Source organism: Agelaius tricolor, unplaced genomic scaffold, assembly GCF_023055355.1.
Source record: "Agelaius tricolor isolate 1412-34295 unplaced genomic scaffold, bAgeTri1.0.p SCAF_81, whole genome shotgun sequence".
Classification (NCBI taxonomy): domain Eukaryota; kingdom Metazoa; phylum Chordata; class Aves; order Passeriformes; family Icteridae; genus Agelaius; species Agelaius tricolor.
Genome location: NW_027269341.1, coordinates 1 through 23747, shown reverse-complemented (window position 1 = coordinate 23747; position 23747 = coordinate 1). Strand labels below are relative to the sequence as shown.

The following is a 23747-nucleotide window of genomic DNA, read 5'->3' as shown; positions in this document are numbered from 1 at the left end:
CAGCCAGAGCCCAGATGGGAGCTGTTGCCAATTCTGAGTTTGTTTTTCAAAGCCCCTGACCCCAAAGCCTGGGTTTAACCTTGGCAGAGCTGTGTTCAACAGTGACAGAGACGTGTTCAGAGCTGGTTCACATCCTTCAGCACCAGCCCCTGCCTGCACAACGACAGCTGCAGCTCCCACTGGAAAATCCTCTTTGTGGCCATTGGAAGCACAAGCCCAGCCCAGCTGCAGGTAAACCCCAGCAGGGGAAGGAGGGATTGGTTTGGAAGCTCCTGGGTGCCCTCGGTGGAGCCATCCCCACCTTACCAGCAGCAGCTGCGGGGCAGGAGCGGTGCCCGCTGTGCCCCAGGGGTGTTCGGGGTGGGGAAGGGCTGGGGCAGGGCTGGGGAAGGGCTGGGGCTGGGGGGGGCAGCTGGGCTGGGGAAGGGCTGGGGAAGGGCTGGGGAAGGGCTGGGCAAAGGCTGGGGAAGGGCTGGGGCAGGGCTGGGGAAGGGCTGGGGCAGGGCTGGGGCAGGGCTGGGGAAGGGCTGGGGAAGGGCTGGGGAAGGGCTGGGGCAGGGCTGGGGAAGGGCTGGGGCAGGGCTGGGGCAGGGCTGGGGAAGGGCTGGGGAAGGGCTGGGGCAGGGCTGGGGAAGGGCTGGGGGGCAGCTGGGCTGGGGCAGGGCTGGGGCAGGGCTGGGGCAGGGCTGGGGGGGCAGCTGGGCTGGGGCAGGGCTGGGGAAGGGTTTGGGCAGGGATGGGGAAGGGCTGGGGGGCAGCTGGGCTGGGGAAGGGCTGGGGAAGGGCTGGGGCAGGGCGGGGGGCCAGCTGGGCTGGGGCAGGGCTGGGGGGGCAGCTGGGCTGGGGCAGGGCTCTCCAACTGCCCTGGATGTGGAACTGGAGCCCAGCAACTGCCAGAACGGCCGATGGAGCCCTGGCAGGTGGGAGGGGAAGGGGCAGCTCCCCCTGTGCCGGGCCCAGGCGGGACCTGGGGGGGCCTGGGCTGTCCCATGGGGAATGGTTCCCTTTGGGAACGTCAGGGCATCCCCAGGGGGCTGTTCTGGAGCTGGTGGCAGCTTTGGTACTGGCCCTGGGGACAGGCCATGCCAGGGAATTGGGGCTGCCATGCCAGGGAACTGGGGCTGCCATGCCAGAACTGGGGGTGCCATGCCAGAACTGGGGGTGCCATGCCAGGGAAATGGGGCTGCCATGAACTGGGGCTGCCATGCCAGGGAACTGGGGGTGCCAGGGCACACCAACATCCCCCATCAGTGCAGGCTCTAAGGAGGGAGCAGCTTTTCCTTTTCCTTGCATTCTCAGCACCCCATTCACAGCCCGGCCCCAGCACTGCGCTGACACCACCCTGGGCTTCTCCCAGGCCCCTCCCAGGTGATTCCCAGAGGAGCCACAGGAGGGATCAGAGGGTGCTGGGGGGGCTGGAGCATTTCTGCTATGGGAAAGGCTGTGAGAGCTGGGACCCCCCTGCCTGAAGAAGGCTCGGGAGAAATGTCAGAGCTTCTTCCAGCCCCTGGGCTGGGGCTGAGGGGACTCAGGGAGAGCTGGGGAGGCACTTTGGACAAGGACCTGCAGGGACAGCTCAAGGGGGAATGGCTCCAGCTGACAAAGGGCAGGGTTCAACTGGACCTTGGGGAGAAATTCCTCCCTTTGCAGGGAGGAAGGGTGGGCAGGGTGGAGAGACCCTGGCACAGGCTGCCCACAGCAAACAGAGTTGCCCTGGGAGTGCTCAAGGCCAGGTGGAACGGGGCTGAGAACAACTCCCCTTCTGGTGCTCTCACCAAGCAAGGCCTCTTCCAGCGGGTTCTGTTTGTTCCATTTTCAAAGGCCAGGGCTGAAAGGATTCCCAAGGAGGGGAGGAAGAGCTGAGCTGGAATTCCTGAGCTGGGATAGGCTGGGAAAGCATTGAGGGAAAACAACGTCCTCAGGGACAGCCGTGCCAACCTGAGTGAGCTCATCCCCGTGTTCTTCCAGGAGCTTGGACTGAGCCAGCAGCTCCCTTCCCAGATGTTTCTTCAACAGGAGCCTTCCTCAAGAGCCCCTGAGGTGAGTGCAGCTGTGCTGAGCTGGCTCAGGACCCCTTTGAAATGGGAATTCCCTAAAGGGCAGAGAACTGCAGGAGCCCTGCAAGGAGAAGCTGCTTGGCCATGGCTCTCCTGAGAGCCCCTGAGTGGGGTTCATTTCTCTGTGCCTGATTTCTGGATCCCCATTGTACCCCAAAGGAGACTTCTTTCCTCTGCTCCATGGGTTTAACAGCATCTTTGGTGGTGAACATGAACAAATAGAACAGGAACCTGATCTCTGGTGTGTTATTTAATTTCATTGTAATAACAGTATACATTATTATTATATTATATTATATTATATTATATTATATTATATTATATTATATTATATATAACAGTATACATTATTATTATACATTAGTATTACATACATAATAACAGTAATATAAGCAAAGTGCTCAGAGTAGAAATAGATTTCACATTTTTAAGCAGATTCTGAAATTGGTTCTCCATGAATGAACACCCATTCTTGTTGGGATCAGAAGAGGCACCTCAGATGGTACTTTGGAATAGGGCAGAACATCTGCCCTCCTCTTAGCAGGGTAAAGCAGAGATGGAGCATCAGATCTCCAGACTATGAAAAAACATTTTTTCCCCAGATATTTGCATTTTATATAGTTCTGTTTTCTTTTCTTCATCCAATTTTATTTAATCATATGTTCCAAACCTATTTATCCCAATGCACCCAGTAAAGTTAAGGGAAGGCAACTAATTTAACATATTGTCCCTCGATGTCATCTTGTTTGGTGCTAAAATCCATGGTAAAGCATTGTCAGAAATCACTTCTGGGACCAAAACAAATCTCTCCTGGGACATATTGCAAAGGCAAGCTGTGACAAGCACAAGGGGGAATAGCTTTAAGCAGAAAGAGATTTAGATTGGACATGATGAAGAAACTCCTGGCTGTGAGGGTGCTGAGGGCCTGGCACAGCTGTGGCTGCCCCGGATCCCTGGAAGTGCCCAAGGCCAGGCGGGACAGGCTTGGAGCAGCCTGGGGTAGCAGAAAGTGTCCCCTGCCCATGGCAGAGACCTGGAACGAGATGATCTTTGAGATCCATTCCAACCCAAACCATTCTGGGATTGGACTGGATTCCCTGAAGTGACTCTGAATCCCAGGATTGTCCCCTCACCTCCCACTCTCCCTCTGCAGGCCTGGCAGGAGCCGAAAGAACCCAAGGAACGACCCCAGGGCGGCGCAGACAGAGCGAGCCGTAAGCGGAAAGCGGGAAGCCATGGAGACGTGTCGGGGACAAAAGCAGAACCAGCAGCAGCAGAGAGCAGCTCGGGGACAGTCCCCAGCCCTCCACCTCTCATCCCTCTCTCCAGACTCGGGGAAATAGAAGCGGAGCTGATCTGCGCCGACGAGGTGGACACCGAGCTCGAGTCCGGCGAGCCGGTGGCGCCTGCGGTGCCACCAGCGGTGCCACCAGCGGTGCCACCAGCAGCAGGGCTGGCACCCGCAGCAGGGCTGGCACCCGCAGCAGGGCTGGCACCGGCAGCAGGGCTGGCACCCGCAGCTCAGGCTCCTGCCCAAGGCCCTGGGGACAGCCGGGGGCTCCGGGCTGGTGCGGGGCTGCGGGCGGCCCTGCGGGACGGCAGCGCTCGGTGCCGCCAGCGCGATTTCGCCGCAGCCGCTGCCAAGTTCTCCACGGCTCTGGAGGTACCGGGGCTGAAGGGTTGTGAGCCCAGGGCAGCTGGGACCCCTGCAGCAAAGCCAAGGCATTCCCTGGGGCAGGAATAGCAAAGGGAAGCGGGGGCACCAGTCTGGAGTGCATGGGGTTAGAGAGAAATGCTGAGATGTGATTTCGCCTGAAATCTGAAAGTTGGGAGTTGGAAATAAACCGCAGAAGGAGGGAAGTGTTGGGCTGAGCCAAAGAATTTCAGGTGATTCTGTACTTTTCTCCAAGTTCTTTACTGTATTGGCGTGTGGAGGAAATTGAAACCCCACCATTGAAACGCCCTCTCAGTAACTGGGGAGCTTTCGCTCTGCCCCAGCTAATCCTTTCTCTCCACCTTCACTCCAATACCTTCAGCTTCTTCAAACTCTGACAGAGGGACTGCACTTTTTTTAGCACTGCCAAACTTCATTCAAAAGCATTTGTCAAATATTAGGGCTTTCCAGTTCACAGGCAAATACCCTATTCCTTCTTCTTTTTTTTTTTCTACAATACTGAAGTAAATTTTTAAAGCCATAAATATTAGAGCAGTCAGTGAGTAAAATGATAAAGTGTCGTCCTTTTTAAGTACTTTTGAGCTTTTTTCAGCTCTGTTCTGAAATGAGCTGTGGTAGGAACAGCACCAGAGGTTACTTAAGAAGAAAGGAGGATTTGTCTCCTCCTGAGAGGAAAGGCTGGTGAATGGACATACCAGGAAAATGGATGAGCGAATTCATCCCTGGGATTGTGGACAGAGTAATTGGGACAGCACAGAATTGTAGGGCTGGTGCTCCTCAGCAGCCTCGAAATCCAGCTCTCAGAAACAAAAACCACAGAGAATCCCTGAAAGACCCCTCTGTCCTCTGCGCTGGTTTTTGTAACGCTGACTTTAGTTAAAGCCCAAGCCTACTAGACCTCAGTTTTCTCCACCAAAAAGTGCTTCCACCCAGCAAGTGGTGTGTTCTAATATTTGGAAATCACGGTTTTGTTTCGTGCGCAGCTCTGCAGTGAAGGCTTTGCCCTGGAGGATGCCCTGAAGTCCTCTCCCGATGACATCTCCAGGCTTGCCAGCTGGATCGAGTCCAAGCTCGTCATCTGCTACTTAAAACTGGGGCAGCCTGGCCTTGCCCTGCAGCACTCCCACAGGTAAGGGAAAGCAAGGACGGGATTCACTGAAATCCAAACTGAAACTAAGGCTAGGAATGAATGCTGTGCAGGAGGAGCCAGTCTAAAATGAGAACAGAGGGATCAGGAGAACACTCGTGTGGAGCTGGTGTTCAGGTTGGACTAATGGCATCTGTTGAAGGGTCTGACAAACAGGACAAGGTTTGCCCATGCTGCACCTGTGCCTTGTACAGAAAGGATTTAAAACTATCTCAGGTTCAGTGATTCCAGGGAGATGGGCCAGGCACCTGCTGCTCCTGTCTGGGCAGCTGGGGCTTAACAAGAACTTGTGCTGTGGCAGTTTTGCTTATGATTCCTGCATGCCAAAGGCAAGAGAGAATATTAACCTGGAGCATTTGTTCTAGAGCAATACCCAAACCCCTAATGAAATTGCATTTAGGATAAAACCACAAAGAAATGAACCTTTAAGTAATAATTTTAGTAATGTTTTCTGCATCAATCACAGCTGGAGAGACAGGGAGAGAGACCACAATGAAATGAACCTTTAAGTAATATTTTTAGTAATGTTTTCTGCATCAAACACAGCTGGAGAGAGAGGGAGAGAGACCACAATGAAATGAACCTTTAAGTAATATTTTTAGCAATGTTTTCTGCATCAATCACAGCTGGAGAAAGACCACAATGAAATGAACCTTTAAGTAAATTTTTTAGTAATGTTTTCTTCATCAATCACAGCTGGAGAGAGACCACAATGAAATGAACCTCTAAGTAATATTTTTAGCAATGTTTTCTGCATCAATCACAGCTGGAGAGAGAGGGAGAGAGACCACAATGAAATGAACCTTTAAGTAATATTTTTAGTAATGTTTTCTGCATCAAACACAGCTGGAGAGAGAGGGAGAGACACCACAATGAAATGAACCTTCAAGTAATTTTTTTAGTAATGTTTTCTTCATCAATCACAGCGGAAGAGAGAGGAGGAGGGAGGCAGAGACAGAGAGCTCCCCTGACATTTGAGATGTAGCACTGAGTCAGAGAGCAGAAGTGCATTTGGAGTCTGCCTCAGGCACCCCTCGATTCTTGGGAGTTTCAGTGGTGTGAGGAACGCCAGGCCAACCTTGTCCCTGCCTGTTCTCTCCCCAGGAGCATCATCCAGAGCCCCTCTCACTTCTGCAACCACCTGCGCCAAGCCGCCTGCTTCCGGGGCCTGCACAGATACTCGGAGGCTGCCAGGTACCTCTGCAGCTTGGTCCCCTTCCAGAGAGCTCCTGTGCATCCCCTTCCACAGCTCTCAGCAGGGGCACATCCTCCAGGAGCCAGGCTTTGCCCAAATCCCTGCCCTGGCTTTGTGTGTTTGACCTGAGGGGCAGCAGAGCTCCAGTGCCCCCAGCTGCTGTGATGGGAAAAATCCCAATTGTGGCCCTGAATGGCATCTGGGGCTGGCAGGGAGTTCAGGGAGCTAAAAATGTGTTTGCTGATGCTTGGGAGTTCTGGGTAAGCTTTGGTTTAAAGCTCACCTGGCACTCTTTAAGCAGGACCTCCTTCCAGCCTGGCCACGGAGCCCCTTCCATGTGTGAAAAACACCAGTCACTTGTTTTTAAAAATTTTTAAAAGTTTAATAGTAATAAAATGGAGAGGAATAGCAGATTTGTCTTTACAAACAAGCTGTGGTTCTGCTGGTAGATAAAACCAGCACTGGGAGATAAAAGAAACGATGGGAAAGATTCCACTGATTGATGAATGGAAAAAGAGATTTATTTGTTTTTACAAATAAACCATAGGTTTGCTGATAAATGAAATTGGACATTGAAAGATGAAAGAAACAATGGGGAAGAAAAATCTCTAAATTCAGTAAGAATTAAAAATGAAAAGGGAGGGTTATACATTAGAGGGACATCTCTGGTATCAGGTGTTTTGGAGAGTCTGTCCCTCTCAAGTACCTCAGAAATGGGGAAAGAGAGAAGGGAAATGTGGCTGGGAAATTGGGATAAAAAGGAGGCTGTGTCCTCCAAAAATTGGTGAGATCCCAGGGGAATGCCCCATGGCCTCTGCCTTTATTGGAATAAAGCCAGAAAGGACTCCTCTGTCTCCTTTTTAGACATAAACCTCTGGTGTTTGTGGATTAATTTTCCCAACAAAATGGTTATAAAAATACCAATATAATGAGAGTAATAAAAATTTTGGGCAATTTGAATTAGGACAATATGAGACAATAGAGACAAAGAGTTATGGACGTCCGGGTACCTTTTTCTGGGCAGCACAAGCCTGAAAAAGGACCCACATTAACAGAGGATTAACCCTTAAAAACAATAACCTGTTGCATATTCATACACCTCACACATGATGCATAAATTCCATTCTAACACAGAATTCTGTCTGGGCAGTGCCAGCTCCTTCCTCTGATTCCAAACGGCATCTTCAAGCCTGAGCGAGGCAGGAAGAAATTGGTTTCTTCTGAAAAGGGAGCAATAATTCTCTTCCTCTGAAAGATTTAGGTGTCCTGTGGCTGTTATCTGGTGCAAGTACCTCATTCCTTTCTTTAAGAAAAAATCCCACATACATAGTTCCTATTTTAACTACAAAAGTTACCTCTTAACTACAAAACTACATTCACCACACTATTACAATGTTAATTGTGAAAAATGCATGTATTTTATGATTGGCTTTTCACAAATATTCAAATGAATATTATATGTGTTGTGTGTTAGAAAGTAATGCTGCATTAATTCTCTTAAGTACTGTGTTAAATATAGTTTTAGGTTATTTAAAAAATTGTTAAAATAGAAACGATGCTATGTAGGATACTTTTTTTAAAGGAAGGGCTTGCAGCGAGATAGCAGCCACAGGACACCTGAATCTTTCAGAGAAAGAGAATTTATGGCCCTCTTGCCAAAAGAAACGAACTTCTTCCCGCCTCCAAGGCGCTGTTAGGATTTGGAGGAAGAAGTTGACGATGACCAGACAGAATCCTGTGTTTGAATGGAATTTATGCATCATGTATGAGGTGTATGAATATGCAACAGGCTGTTGCTTTTAAGGGTTAATCCTGTGTTAACGGGTGTCCTTTTTTGGGCTTTTGCTGCCCAGAAAAAGGTACCCGGACGTCCGTAACTCTTTGTATTTGTTGTCTCATATTGTCCTAATTCAAATTGTCCAAATTATTACTACTCTAATTGTATTACTATTTTTATAACCATTTTATTACTATTAAACTTTTAAAATTTTTAAAAACAAGTGATTGGTGTTTTTCACATTAATACAGCACTGCTACCAATCCAACAAAACACAAAATAAAGTAAATACCTGCGTAGAGCCATAGAATATGCACTGTTCAGAGCTGCCTGCCCGTGCTCTCTCTGCCTCTTGTGAAATCCAAAGCTGTGTTTCTGTCAGGTACATCCAGGCAATGTGTGTATTTGTGATTGTGAGATGTGTGGAGACCAGCAATGGGACAGTTGTGAATTCTGATAACACCTGAGGAAAGTAAAGCATGGAAAAAGGCCTTTGAACCCATCTTTGTTTGCAATTAACCCTGGTTGATTTAGGAGCGTTGGAATTAAAGCGTTAAGGATGTTGCTCTTTGATTGCAGTTAATCCTTAAAGAGCTCTGCAATAAAAACCTTTTGAAGTATAATTTTAGAATATTGCTTGTATCCTTGAAACTATAGCTTTGGAATATATATGAAGGAAATATGCTTATCTCACACCTTAATAAAGCAGAGAAAAGCAGCTTGAGAAAGGAAGATGAACATCAACCCAAGGATTTATGGTTTTGACCAAAGGGAAGCTGGACATCACTGTTGTTAGATTTATAGACCTTGCAATTAAAAGGTGGACCCACATCTGGGGTCTAATGGACTCCACCAGATGGGATTCATCTTTCTTCTTTCGGAAACTGGACCAGCACCATCTGGGATCCTCCTTTTGGGATACATCCTGAGAAAAACTAAAATCACAATAGTGTATAGAATCGTGATGTAAAAATTGGGAATAGAAACTGCTGATGAGTAAAGATTGGAATAGAAACTGCTGAGAAAGCTGATGAGCACCCCTATAAATACCTGTAACCATCAATTATCGGTGTGCAGCTGGAGGGAACACTTCCCCCGTTATACCCAGCGCTGCATTTCCCATACTTTAACATATTAATTAATAAATGGGTTGCTGCCTGGATCCTGGCGCAGGCAGCCCCTCACGGCTGTGCCCGTGTCCCCAGGAGCGCCATGGTGGCGCAGTGCCTGTACGTGCTGGCCGAGGGTGCGGCGCCGGACACCAGCGACCGCCTGCAGCTCTACTGGCAGGTACGGCCTGGGCAGCGCCGCGGGAGCAGCACAGGGCAGGGACCGGGGGCGTGGGACACCGGGGATCCGCAAAGTGAGGGTAACTGTGTGCAAAGTGAGGGTAATTGTATGCAAAGTGAGGGTAATTGTGTGCAAAGTGAGGGTAACTGTGTGCAAAGTGAGGGTAATTGTGTGCAAAGTGAGGGTAACTGTGTGCAAAGTGAGGGTAATTGTGTGCAAAATGAGGGTAACTGTGTGCAAAATGGTGGTAACTGTGTGCAAAATGAGGGTAACTGTGTGCAAAGTGAGGGTAACTGTGTGAAAAGTGAGGGTAACTGTGTGCAAAGTGAGGGTAACTGTGTGCAAAATGAGGGTAATTGTGTGCAAAGTGAGGGTAACTGTGTGCAAAATGAGGGTAATTGTGTGCAAAATGGTGCTAATTGTGTGAAAAATGATGGTAATTGTGTGCAAAATGAGGGTAACTGTGTGCAAAGTGAGGGTAATTGTGTGCAAAATGAGGGTAACTGTGTGCAAAGTGAGGGTAATTGTGTGCAAAATGAGGGTAATTGTGTGCAAAATGATGCGAATTGTGTGCAAAATGAGGGTAATTGTGTGCAAAATGAGGTAATTGTGTGCAAAATGAGGGTAATTGTGTGCAAAATGAGGGTAATTGTGTGCAAAATGATGGTAACTGTGTGCAAAATGCTGCTAAATATGTGCAAAATGATGCTTATTGTGTGCAAAATGAGGGTAATTGTGTGCAAAATGAGGGTAACTGTGTGCAAAATGCAGCTTGTTGTGTGCAAAATGGTGCTAATTGTGTACAAAATGATGGTAATTGTGTGCAAAATGAGGGTAACTGTGTGCAAAGTGAGGGTAATTGTGTGCAAAATGGTGTTAATTGTGTGCAAAATGAGGGTAACTGTGTGCAAAGTGAGGGTAATTGTGTGCAAAGTGAGGGTAATTGTGTGAAAAATGATGGTAACTGTGTGCAAAATGAGGGTAATTGTGTGCAAAATGCTGATAATTGTGTGAAAAATGAGGGTAATTGTGTGCAAAATGATGGTAACTGTGTGCAAAATGCTGCTAAATGTGTGCAAAATGATGCTTATTGTGTGCAAAATGAGGGTAATTGTGTGCAAAATGGTGGTAACTGTGTGCAAAATGAGGGTAATTGTGTGCAAAATGATGGTAATTGTGTGCAAAATGCTGCTAATTTTATGCAAAATGCAGCTAATTATGTACAAAATTCTGCTAATTGTATGCAAAATGCTAATTGTATGCAAAATGCTGCTTATTGCGTACAAAATGCTGCTAATTGTGTGCAAAATGATGTTAATTATGTGCAAAATGATGCCAATTGTGTGCAAAATGCTGCTAATTGTGTACAAAATGCAGCTTATTGTATACAAAATGCTGCTAATTGTGTACAAAATCCTGTTTATTGTATACACAGTACTGCTTATTGTACACAAACTGTTGCTTATAGTACACAAAATGGAGTTTGCCGTATACAAAATGCTGTTTGTTGTATACAAACTGCAGTTTATTGTACACCAAATGCAGTTTATTGTATATGAAATGCTGCTTATTGTATACAATCTGTTTATTGTATGCAAAATGCTGTTTATTGTATACAAACTGCAGGGTTTTGTACACAAAATGCTGTTTATTGTATATAAAATGCTGTTTATTGTATATAAAATGCAGTTTATTGTACACAAAATGAAGTTTCTTTTGCCAAACTGCATTTTCTATATGCAGTTTATTGTATGCAAAATGCAGCTTATTGTATGCAAAATGCTGCTCATCGTATATAAACTGCAGTTTATTGTCTACAACATGTCGTTCATTGTACAAAAATGCATTTTATTGTCTACAAAATGCAGTCTATTTGATACAAATGCTGTTTATTGGATACAAAATGTTGTTTATTGTATATGAAACGCTGCTTGTTGTACACAAAATGCAGTTTATTGTTTGCAAACATCAGTTTATTGCATACAAACTGCAGTTTATTGTATACAAAATGAAGTTTCTTTTGCCAAACTGCATTTTGTATATGCAGTTTATTGTATACAAAATGCCATTTATTATATACAAAATACATTTTATTGCATACAAACTGCAGTTGATTGTATACAAAATGCCATTTATTATATACAAAATACATTTTATTGTATACAAACTGCAGTTTAATGTGTACAAAATGCTGTCTGTTGTACACAAAATGCAATTTATTGTCTACCAAGTAATGTTTATTGTATATAAAATGTCATTTTTTGTATACAAAATGCTGCTTATTGTATACAAAACACTGTTTATTGTATATAAAATGCAGTTTATTGTATCCAAGATTTTACAGCAGTCCAGAGCCTGCACCTACAGCTGTCAGCTCCAGCTGCACACAAGCCTGGACACCTTCAGTTTTGGTTATATTGCATATATTATATTTTTTTTTTAATTTTTTTTTCTTTGCTGAGCATCTCAGTACCTAACAACCAATCTGTCCCTTTACTTTTCCCTGTCTCCAGTCACAACTGCTCCCATTTCCATGTTATGGTTCATTCTATCCAATCCCATGAGTTAGCCCGGCACAGTTTAACTTAAAGTTGCTTTTCAGTTTTCTGGCAGTGGGAAATCCTGAGCCCTTTCTCCTCCTTGCCCCACCAGCATGTTTGTTTGCCCTTCTGCTGGTGCCTTTCTGCTGGGTAAAAACCTCCTTTTGTTGGTGGTCAGCTTATGCTTTGCTCTAAGTCATAGAACCTCTTCCCAACCCAACACAACCTTGGCTTTCTTGGTTGGCCAGCAGGACTGGCTCAGCAAACCTCAATCTACACATCTATTATTCTTCTGTATCAAAACCTGCTTCCATCTCTATTCCATTCTCAGGATGCACATCCAGAGCTCTTTCTGCCAGGCACACTCAAAACCTGTGAGATTTTCTTGTTGAGCTTTCATCCTTCCCCAGGGTGGCTGAGCGCAGCTCCCGGCCCTGCCCAGGGTCTCAGCCTGGGCCTGAGGGCGCTGCCCGGCTGCTCCTGCAGCTCTGGAGCTGTCACCGCTTCCCCAGGGAGCCTCTGCCAGCGCCTGAACTGTCGGGAACGGCGGAGGAATTGCAGCACACAATATCCAGCAAATCCCAAAGTTTATTGATAGCTCACACGTATTTATATTGGTGTTAATGAAGCTTATACATATTGCAAAGCTGAGCTCATTATTGGTTAAAGCACACTTAGATCAACCACACCTACTTCTATGCTCTAGTGATTATTTTGTTTCTATGTTTACATTCTTATAGCTACTCTACCTAGGCTATCTTCATTTTCTGGCAAACGATTTTCTCCCCCATCTTCCTGTTGCAGGAAGGTCACCATGACCTCTGTCAGTGATTGGACACTGGTTTCACAATCCCCAGCTTGTTTCCCCTATCCTTATCCAACGGTATCACATCAAAGTGGCCTTTCTCAGCTAACCACTTATCCACAAAGCTCTCCACACCTGACCACGCTCTGGGGTAATGCCTGTCCCTAATATCCAGCCCAAACCCCCCCTGACACACCTCTGGATGCAGCTGATGAAGGCATCTTTTCATAAATCTTCCTGATGTGACCTTCAGAGAGCGTGGAATCACTCCTCCCCATCTGAAAGAGTTTCTCTGGTCTCTGCCTCCTCCTTGAAGATGGATTTTCATGAAGTATCCATCCAAACCACCGAGCTGTTTAGTTTGGGGTTTTTTTAACTAGCCTCTACCCAACATGAAATTCATCATTTCTCTGCCCTTTTTCAGGCCATGGCTCAAGAAGCCCTCAGTGAAGAAGTCTCTTTTTCTGTTCTGTACACACCTTTTGAGAAAGAGGACAAGGCTGACAAGATAAAGGAGGCCAACAAAACCTTTGCAGAGAAGCACCCTGATTATGTGCAGCACATATTTACAGGTACCAGCAAGTTCCAGCTGCCCTTTAGGACTGTGCACTGTGCTCGTGCAGCCGAATTCAGAAGAGTTGGAGAGTTTGGGCTGCTTGGCCTTCAGGCACTTCCACAGCACTGTGGGGAATTGGGCAGAATATGCCCAACCTCAGGCATCAGCAAAATTGAAGCTGTTGATGCAAAAGGCTGCAGAGCTCTAAGATTCAAAGCCCAGCAAGGGCTGGATGTGTTGGTTTTGTTGTCTGAGTTTTGGGAAGGTTTCTGGAGACCATTTCACTCCTTCTTAGACTTCTCATATTTTTCTCCAAAAAAGGAATTTCTCTTACAGTTGAAAGGAAATATGACAGTGGGAATTGTTTTCTTTTCCCCGTGCAGATCCTCATGGAATTCATCTGTTGCCAGAGAAGGCTGAAGCTCATCCTGGCCAGCAGTACTTACTGACTCTGGGCTTCAGAGACAAAGAGATTGGAAAAGCTGTGGAGAAGTTTGTAACTCAAAACCTGCCAGTCTTTCCAGGTGTGCCAAGTCGCTCAAGAACTGACCTGGCTTGGGGGTGACCCCCAAAATCCTCACTAAATGAGGGGGTGAGGGGTGTCTTGGGGCCCATTTCCAGCCCCGATGGTCCCAGCAGCTCTTCCCATCCCCTTCACTCCTCCCCCAGTTCACCCTCCTAGATCCCCTACAAAAATGGAGATGAACAAACACGGCCTCTGGGGTTCTGTGATTTCACTTCCTAGGCCAGAAAATAACTCTGAGTCCCAGCATGGAGGAAGAGGCAGAAACATTTTGGGAGCACACTGGGAAAAGGATCATGGCAGCCATGGCTTTTCTAGGAAGCTCCAGGATAAAGGTGAGGATCCCGTTCCCTGCTGGGATGTGGTGTGAGGGAAGGACGTGGGGTGTGGGGAAGCTTCTGGGGGTGATTCCTGCTGCTCCTGCTCCTGCAGTGTCCAGAAATGCTCTGTGAATTAGGAACAGGGCTCTGGGCGGTTCAGACTCTTTTGAAAAGGATTCCTAATGAAAAGGACCTAACTGTGATCCTTAACAGTGACCACAGCTTCTTGAAAGTCCCTCTGCATGCAATTTTCTCCCATCTTTATTGCCTGTGGTGGCGTCTGTGAGTCCCCAGGATGAGGGAAGAGATGAGGATCTTGACTCCATGCTTCAGAAGGCTGATATATTATATTATATTATATTATATTATATTATATTATATTATATTATATTATATTATATCATTATACTATATTATTATGTTATAATTTAGTATTGTGCATTATAATTAATTATTAATATTATTAATATATTAATATAATGTTTAAATACATTATAGTATTATTAATAATTAATATAGTATTATATTAATTAATATATATTAATTGCATATTGTAATTAATATATCATATTATAATATATTGATAACATATTATAATTACTATATCATAATATATTATAATTAATAGTAATTAATATATTATAGTATCATTAATATATAATATATTAATATATTGATTAATATAATATATATTAATCAATATATTAATATATTATATATTAATGATACTACAATATATTAACATATTATATATTATATATAATATAATATGCATTAATTATATGTTATAATTAATATATAAAATTATAATATATTAATATATAATAATATGTTATAATATATTAATATAATATTTTATTACAGTATATTATATTAAATATTATTAATATTCTTATATTAAAAGAAAATTATATACTAAAACTATACTAAAGAAAGAGCAAGGAGACATCAGAAGGCTAGAAAGGACAGGAATAATAAAATCTCGTGACAGATCCAGAGAGTCCGACACAGCTGGCTGTCATTGGCCATTAATTAAAAACAATTCACATGCAACCAATCAAAGCTGCACCTGTTGGTGAGCAGCCTCCAAACCACATTCCACAGCATCACAGAGTTATTGTTCACATTTCTTTCCTGAGGCTTCTCAGCTCCTCTGAAGGAAAATACTAGTGAAAGGATTTTCATAAATTCCGTCAGTGACAACACCCCTACTGCACACAGCCACCAACCCAGCTCCTCACCCTCATTTCATACCCAGCAGACTGCACCTCCCACCCTGGGCTCCACCAGGAGTTCCCCACTGCTCCTCCAAGCATTTCTGGTGACAGATCTGAGTGAGGGTGTGCAGGAACCTTCTCATGTGCAGATGATGGAGTTACCTCTGCTCCACAAAGCATTTCTAGTGACAGATCTGAGTGAGGGTGTGCAGGAACCCTCTCATGTGCAGATGATGGAGTTACCTCTGCTCCACAAAGCATTTCTAGTGACAGATCTGAGTGAGGGTGTGCAGGAACCCTCATGTGCCAGGTGATGGAGTTACCTCTGCTCCTTGAAGCATTTCTAGTGACTGGGATCTGAGTGAGGGCGTGCAGGAACCTTCTCACGTGCCAGGTGATGGAGTTACCTCTGCCCCACAAAGCATTTCTAGTGACTGGGATCTGAGTGAGGGTGTGCAGGAACCCTCTCATGTGCAGATGATGGAGTTACCTCTGCTCCACAAAGCATTTCTAGTGACTGAGATCTGAGTGAGGGTGTGCAGGAACCTTCTCATGTGCCAGGTGATGGAGTTACCTCTGCTCCACAAAGCATTTCTAGTGACAGATCTGAGTGAGGGTGTGCAGGAACCCTCTCATGTGCAGGTGATGGAGTTACCTCTGCTCCTTGAAGCATTTCTAGTGACTGAGATCTGAGTGAGGGTGTGCAGGAACCCTCTCATGTGCCAGGTGATGGAGTTACCTCTGCCCCACAAAGCATTTTTAGTGACTGAGATCTGAGTGAGGGTGTGCAGGAACCTTCTCATGTGCCAGGTGATGGAGTTACCTCTGCTCCACACTTTCTGCCATGACGGCCACAGCTTTTAGCACTGGGGCTGACAATTAGCACGAGGCTCAACCATCAAATTTGCACATAGACAAGAGATTTCCATGCAATTCTTCAATTATTCTGCTGAGCAAAGAAACGTGAGCTGGAGATGTGGGGAACTCAGACTCCTTTTCCTGCTAGCAGCAGTGAGCGCTGGAGTTTGTGTGCAGGGCTTGGCCAAAAGCATCCCCGGTGGCCTGAGGGAGTGGAGGGGATGGAGGGCAGACAGCCCTGAGGAAGCACAGCTGCTCCTTTGCCCTGCTTTCCTGAAGCCCTTTGCTCTTGCCCCTGGATGACCAAAACTGTCCAACCACATCAGTTTGTGTGGTACAGTTTAGGCTTAAAGTTGCTTTTCAGTTTTCTTGCTGGGGCTTTCTTTCAAAAGCCCCAGCTCCTGATGTGCAGAGGAATGGAAGTGGCAGCTTTGGGAGATTTGGAAATCTGTTCCTGCTGGGGGCATTCCCTTCAAAGCTACAGCTACAGACAGAGTGTGGGTTGGACACTGGAAACACAACAAAATCCTGGTCTTTCTCAAAGCCCCAGAAAAACTGCAGTTTTAAATTTTTTTTGATCCCCCCCCCCAATTCTCTCTTTGCTTTTGGAGGTGAGATTCCTCTATTGCAACTACTGCAGTCTCTAAAGAGTAACAGGAAGAGAAAAACCTTTGAAATCAGGCAGGATTTGCACTGCCCATGATTCCCCTCTTGTGTAAATGAATTTGGAGGAACAGGAGCACACAGTTCAAGCAGAGATAAGCAGAGAGGGCACAGGGAAAAGAAACTCATCCTGCCAGAGATGAGAGCAGAGTGCTGCTACGGTCCCCACTGTAGGAATTTACACTGCTCCCACACAGCAGCATTTTCTATCAGCTTTACACCTCCCCTCTGACATTCAAATATTCCTGCTGAAACCCAAGTGCACTCCCAGAAAACCCAGGTGAAACCCCAGCACCACGTAAGGCAGCAGCCTTTACTGTATGCAAACATCAGTTTATTGTATACAAAATGCAGTTTATTGTATACAAAATGCAAATTTAGGCAAGGGCTACCCTGGTGCCACCTCCAGAGCAGCAAGGACGGGGAACTGGGCTGAACTGGGCTGAACTAGGCTGAACTGGGCTGAGCTGGGGGCCTGTGGGCTCATAACCAGCCCCAGGGATTGCTCTAAGAGCTGCCAGGGACAGCAGGAAAGCCCCAGGAGAGAAAAGAGAGTCAGTGTGTAGGAAAAAACAGCTGCCAGGTCCATGTCCATTGTCAGCAGAAACATATTCCCTTTCCCTTCAGTTCTCAGAGCCTTCAGTGGTCCCAGCAGGATGGAACCTCTGCCCCAAGGAGCAGAGGGCAGTGCCAGTTGCTGCTCTGCTGCTGGGGCCTGACCTCTCTTTATTGCCCTGACAGAGACTGGGCCACTTTTGTTTCTTTTCAAGTATTCCACAATTGCCTTCAAGCTGCAAACACGATTCCATCTTATTTCCGTAAGGTAAATTAAAAATGGCCAAACCTCAGCTACAGACTCAAGCCTTACAACTCACTTGGAGAGGACAAAATAATATCTTTGGGGTTTAACAGAACAAATATTTCTTTCTGCTGCTCTCTTCCTCATTTGCAATCCAGCTTCTTGTCCTGCTCAGGCTGGTTTTGACCAAAGCTGCTCAGTGCCAAAGCCAAGCTGCTCAAACCATGGCAACACTTCAGAGAAGTCAATTGTGCAGCCACCAGGCTGAAGTTCATGGCATCATTGATGCACCCATGGCTCTGGCTAAGCTGGGAAAGCTGGAACATGCTTCAGGTGTGCCATGTTCCACCCCTGCAGGCTGCAGGTCCTCCAGGGTCTGTCTTTGAAACCAGGGGCTGGCACCCAAACCATGAGGTGCTGCACGCTCTCCTCAGCCTCTCCCTGAGACTGGAAAAGCCACCCAGGAAAGGCAGGTGATGGTCAGGATGGAAAAGCCAATTCCAAAGGAGAAAACTGTTTGTGTTTTTATCTGCTGTCTCCCCTTCCCATCTATCATGACATCTTTATTTTCCTAGCCCTTGCTGCCTCTCTGACGCCTGGGCCTGGGAGGTGCTGGGAGCAGGAGCAGCACAAACACTGAGGAGCAGCCTGGGGGCACAGCACCCCAAGATCAGGGTGCTCCCTGTGCCTCTGCCCTCACCTCCTCTCTTTCCCTGGGCCCACAGGATGAGCGTGGCCCCTGTGCCAGGGCCATTGAGCAGCTCCACCATGCCAGCCTGCTCAGCCACCTGCACAGAGGGGAGGAACAGGCCCAGGTGATGGCCCAGGCCATGGCTGAGCTGGCCACTGTTCCCTACCTGCAGAGAATCTCTCAGGAGGATGACAAGCTGGTAGGTTCTGATTTCCGACACTTGTTGTGGAGGCTGAGAGACAGAGCAGGAAGGGCCAAGTCAGAGTTCTATATTGCCACCCTTGTGGGAAATGGATTTGCAGAGAATTCTTAAAGTCTGAGAGAGTGTTTACATAGAAAAAATAGAATAAAGGTTTTTAAAATGCCTCTCAGTTACTCCATCTCTGGGTGAGAAAAGAGCTTAATCCAACACACCCTGTGCTCTGCAAGTCCTTTGTCCAATGTGGGGATCTAAAAGAGTTCTCAAACCCTCCTTCAGTGCTTTGATAGAGGAGGAGCTGATCTGGTGACTGACAGAACCACCAGGACTCACCTGTTAGTAACTATTGAAAATCCATTCTCTGCCTCCAAAACCTCCCCAGATCACTCTGGAAAAATGATTGCAAGGATTCAGCTCTTGCTGCCTCGACACCTCTGGCCTCAGAAGGCACCTGCAGCAAACCAGCCTGAACCAGGCTGCAGCTGAGGAGGAGAGAAGGTTTGTTCTGAGGCCTGAGGCAGGTTTGTCCCTGTCTCAGAACAAACCTGCCTGCCTGCTCCTGGTCAGGCTTGCTGCAGAGGTGCCCCAGGCAGAGGGAGAGCCCCTGGGGCTGCTGAGAAGCACAGGCTGGGCCCTGAGCTCCAGCATTCAGCACTGGGACGATGGCTGCAGCCAAAGGTGATGGTGTCCAAGGGGACTGGGGAGAAAAGAGGAGGGGGAAACATTTCCTGCCTGCTGTGGACAGATGGTGCCTCTCCTCCTCCCCTTCCTTTGGCTGAGCCCTGTGCCTTGAGCACACCCCAGGAATGCTGATACCTGTAGTGCTAGTAGATCTTAATTCCTTGTGTAAAACACTCCAAAAACTTCTGTTTGCATTCCCTTTAACTGCACCCAGCATTTTGGAGGAGAATTGTTTAGAGTGCAGCAATAGCACAGCTCTCAGGCACCAGCTTTCCCCAGTTTGTTCCTAAACACTGGTGCTAAGGGCAGCACACCCTGGAGCCAGCCCTTGTCTCTCTGTCTCTGAATCAGGAGGATCTGAATGTGTTCCAGGGCTTGGGAAGGGTGCAGGGTGCCAGGACTGCCCTGAAGGGGACTGTGGGAAGGCAATAGCGCAGTATTCTAAATCACAAGAATGCAAAGATGAGTTGGCCATGCCCAGTGTGCAAGATGAGTCACAAAATCACCAGAGTGCCGAGGATTTGAATTAGGGTTTGATTTGTGTATTCAGAGAAATGATTTCTCTGTGAATTCCACGCTGACTGATTGTGTCTTGGTGCCACAGCTGCAGTCACTGATGGCAGATGCCATGGACATCCTGGCAGGAAGAACTGGAGAGCGGGTGTGGACCAAAATACAGAAGGTAAGAGCCTGCAGCAAAGGGCAGGGGAGCAGCTCGCTCCTTGGGCAGGAACTGTCCCTGCAGCTGCTCTCTTCAAATGGCAGAAAAGAGAGGAGGTGCCAGGGAGGTGCTTGTGGGGCCTGTGAGGGTCTGGCTGCATCCCAATGCAAGCACCATTGCAGCTGATCTGCTGAGCAGCAACTGCAGAGATGGCAGCAGCTGATGTGCCAGAGCAGCTCTTACTGGGGGAGCCCACATTTATTCTATAATACATAGAATTTATTCTGTTCTATAATTATGGAAAGCACAGGCAGACCATGCTAAAGCACAGCTCCAGGCAGGAACATCATTCCTACAAAAAGTTTAGGCAGGAACATCATTCCTACACAAAGTTTAGGCAGGAACATCATTCCTACACAAAGTTCAGGCAGGAACATCATTCCTGCACAAAGTTCAGGCAGGAACATCATTCCTGCACAAAGTTCCAGGCAGGAACATCATTCCTACACAAAGTTCAGGCAGGAACATCATTCCTACACAAAGTTTAGGCAGGAACATCATTCCTGCACAAAGTTCCAGGCAGGAACATCATTCCTGCACAAAGTTCAGGCAGGATCATTCCTACACAAAGTTCAGGCAGGAACATCATTCCTGCACAAAGCTCCAGGCAGGAACATCATTCCTGCACAAAGTTCAGGCAGGAGCATCATTCCTGCACGAAGTTCAGGCACGAACATCATTCCTACACAAAGTTCCAGGCAGGAACATCATTCCTGCACATAGTTCAGGCAGGAACATCATTCCTACACAAAGTCCCAGGATCATTCCTGCACAAAGCTCCAGGCAGGAACATCATTCCTGCACAAAGTTCCAGGCAGGATCATTCCTACACGAGGTTCCAGGAACATCATTCCTGCACAAAGTTCCAGGCAGGATCATTCCTACACGAAGTTCCAGGAACATCATTCCTACACAAAGTTCCAGGCAGGAACATGATTTCCCAGACTTTTATTTCAACTTGTCCAAACCCACCAGGCTGCCACCAGGAGTCCTCTCTCCAATCCTCTGCATGTTTTTAAGCTGAGCCCATCGCAGCAGAGCCAACCCACGGGGTTCTCTGGAGAGCCCCAAGTTCCCCGTGCACCCGTGCCAGCGATCTCTCGGCAGCACAGGAACCAAAGGCCAGGCCTGAGCGCCCACTGAGCTTCACCAGCACAGCACAAAACTCCTTCCCATGGCATCATGCACAGTGCCACGCGCGTCCCATCCCCTCCACAGGTGCCCCCTGCCAGCTCCATGGGCAGGAGGAAAGGGCAAAGCTTCTCTCCCAGGCTCTTTGTGCCCTCAGCACCCCAGGGCAGCAGATGGAACCGTGCATAAACTTCCCTGCTTGCCTCGCTCAGAAACAGCCCCCACCATACACATGCAGACATGAATCATGCATCTGTAGCACTGCAATGTGTTGCTCTATGCCTGTGTACCGAGATTTTCATGAGTTTAGAATCATAGAATCACAGAATGGTTTGGGTTGGAAGGGACCTTCAAGGTAATTTAGTTCCAACTCCCTGCCATGGGCAGGGACACCCTTCACTATCCCAGGTTGCTCCAAGCCCGGTCCAACCTTGCCTTGGACACTTCCAGGGATCCAGGGGCAGCCACAGCCAAAAACACCAACCCAAAAACACCAACCCAAACACACCAACTGAAAAACACCAACTGAAAAACACCAACCCAAACACACCAACTGAAAAACACCAACCCAAAAACACCAACCCAAAAACACCAACTCAAAAACACCAACCCAAAAAGACCAACTCAAAAGCACCAACCCAAAAGCACCAACCCAAAAACACCAACTGAAAAACACCAACCCAAAAATGCCAACCCAAAAACACCAACCCAAAAACACCAACTGAAAAGCACCAACCTAAAACCACCAAATGAAAAACACCAACCTAAAAACACCAACCCAAAAACACCAACTAAAAACACCAACTGAAAAACACCAACCCAAAAACACCAACCCAAAAACACCAACTGAAAAACACCTACTGAAAAAAACCAACCCAAAAGCACCAACTCAAAAACACCAACCCAAAAAGACCAACCCAAAAACACCAACTGAAAAACACCAACCCAAAAGCACCAACCCAAAAAGACCAACCCAAAAACACCAACTCAAAAGCACCAACCCAAAAACACCAATCCAAAAACACCAACACAAAAAGACCAACCCAAAACCACCAACACAAAAAGACCAACCCAAAAACACCAACACAATAAGACCAACCCAAAAACACCAACTCAAAATCACCAACCCAAAAGCACCAACCCAAAAGCACCAACCCAAAAGCACTAACCCGAAAACACCAACCCAAAAACACCAACCCAAAAACACCAACTCAAAAACACCAACCCAAAACCACCAACCCAAAAATATCCCCCTGCCCCTCCACTGAGCCAAACCCACGCCCTCTCCAAGCCAAGGCAGAGCTTGTGGCACAGCTCCAGTCCCAGGCCAGGGCTGAGGAGCTCCTCAGGGACAGCTCAGGATCAATACAGGAGGAAGTCACGCCTGGATTCATTCCCAGCCCTTTCTGTGGAAGAGGTTTTGCAGCCACTCCTCTGAGCTAGAGAGGAGTTTGATGGGAGGATCCATGTTTACCCCTGGAAGAATTTCCTACCAGGGTCGTTGACATAAAAACCAAGAAGGAAAAAGAAGGAGAAATAAGAGAAACCTGCAGCTCTCTATTTCAATGAGCACTTTGTCTCTTCTGACCAATAAGTGTAAATTTAGGGGTTTTTTAAGATTGTATAAAAAGCATGCATGCTAGGATAAAAACCGGGTTTGAAGCCTTCTGAAAATGGAGTGTGTGGTTTGTATTTCTCCATCTCAGCTCTGACACCTTTCCTCTGTGCTGTGCCTGCAGAAGCCACACTCCACCCAATGCCTGTCAGCTCGGCAGAGCGGGATTTTTAATTTTAAAATTATTTCAGCTTAAAATGCAATGGGCAGATGGATTCTTCAGATCCTCCCATGATGCACGGCGTGCATCTTGAGCTCTGTTCCACAGCAATGAAGGAATTGAATCCGAACAGAAATGGAGAAAACAAAATTAATGACAAATTTGAGCACCAACCAGCCGTCCAAGCGGAGCCTTTGTGTATTTTTGTCTCTAATGATTATCAGTTTGGAAATAAACTGATTTCAGCAGCTTTGAAGCTTTTATGGAGGGGAATGGACTTGCTGGTGACAGCATTTCTTTCTAACTGCAGGTGGCACTCATTGAAGAGTTCCTGAGGGAAGGAGAGGAGCATTACTTAAAGGCCTCACATGTGCAAATCCCTGGAATGGAAAACATCAACTGGACTCCAAGGAGGCAGAAATACCTGAGACTGGAAAACACCAACATGTTCATTCCCAACCCACGGAGCCTGGCCACAGGGCCAAAGAAAAGACGCATCGTTTTTGCAAAAAGTTGATTTTGTAGGTATTTTGTAGCTGTTGATGTTAGTTTGATAGATGTTAATCTTATTTTGCATTGTGTTAACTTGAAGTTGTATTAATTTAAATTTAAGTCGTAGCCAATTGTATTGAACTGTGTAAATTTAACTTGTACTAGTGTAAATGTAAGTGGTATTAAGTAGCATTTATTTGCATTAACTTTAGGTTGTACGAATTTAAATTCAGACTGCATTAATTTGTATTTACTTGTAGTAATTTTAAGTAGAATTTAAACTTATATTGCATTAAACTGTATTTAACTGTATAAATTTAAGTTGTATGCTTTTAAATTTAAGTGATATTAAATAGTATTTACTTGCATTAACTTTAAGTTGTATGAATTTAAATTCAGATTGCATTCATTTGTATTTACTTGTATTAAAGTTGTATGAATTTCAACTTGTATTAAACTGTGTTTGGTTGTATAAATTTAAGTTGTATTACTTTAAATGCTATTGGACAATATTTAGTTGCATTAACTTTAGGTTGTATGAATTTAAAATATGTATAATATATATGTATAAATTCTATTAAATTTTATTTAATTGCATAAAACGAGGTCGTATCACTTTAAATTTAAATTACAAT

The 23747-nt window shown here is 46.2% G+C and overlaps 1 protein-coding gene across 1 annotated transcript; it reads left to right on the top strand.

Annotated features, from left to right (window-relative positions):
* The first annotated feature begins 206 nt into the window (after window positions 1-206).
* SPATA16 (spermatogenesis associated 16) lies at window positions 207-23484 on the top strand. Its single transcript, XM_071418270.1, has 13 exons — window positions 207-231; window positions 2002-2040; window positions 3211-3490; window positions 3572-3720; window positions 4716-4861; window positions 5984-6073; window positions 9057-9141; window positions 12911-13058; window positions 13426-13566; window positions 13788-13900; window positions 18148-18312; window positions 19598-19675; window positions 22931-23484. The coding sequence occupies exons 2-13, from the start codon at window positions 2002-2004 to the stop codon at window positions 23135-23137; spliced, it is 1641 nt and encodes a 546-aa protein (XP_071274371.1). The 5' UTR covers window positions 207-231; the 3' UTR covers window positions 23138-23484.
* Window positions 23485-23747: the final 263 nt, after the last annotated feature.

Excerpts from the sequence above, each read along its gene's own strand:
- SPATA16 (XM_071418270.1), top strand. The coding sequence starts at position 2,002 with ATGTTTCTTCAACAGGAGCCTTCCTCAAGAGCCCCTGAG. Across the intron at positions 4,862-5,983 it reads GCCCTGCAGCACTCCCACAG|GAGCATCATCCAGAGCCCCT; the intron begins GTAAGGGAAAGC and ends TTCTCTCCCCAG. Across the intron at positions 18,313-19,597 it reads CTCAGGAGGATGACAAGCTG|CTGCAGTCACTGATGGCAGA; the intron begins GTAGGTTCTGAT and ends TTGGTGCCACAG.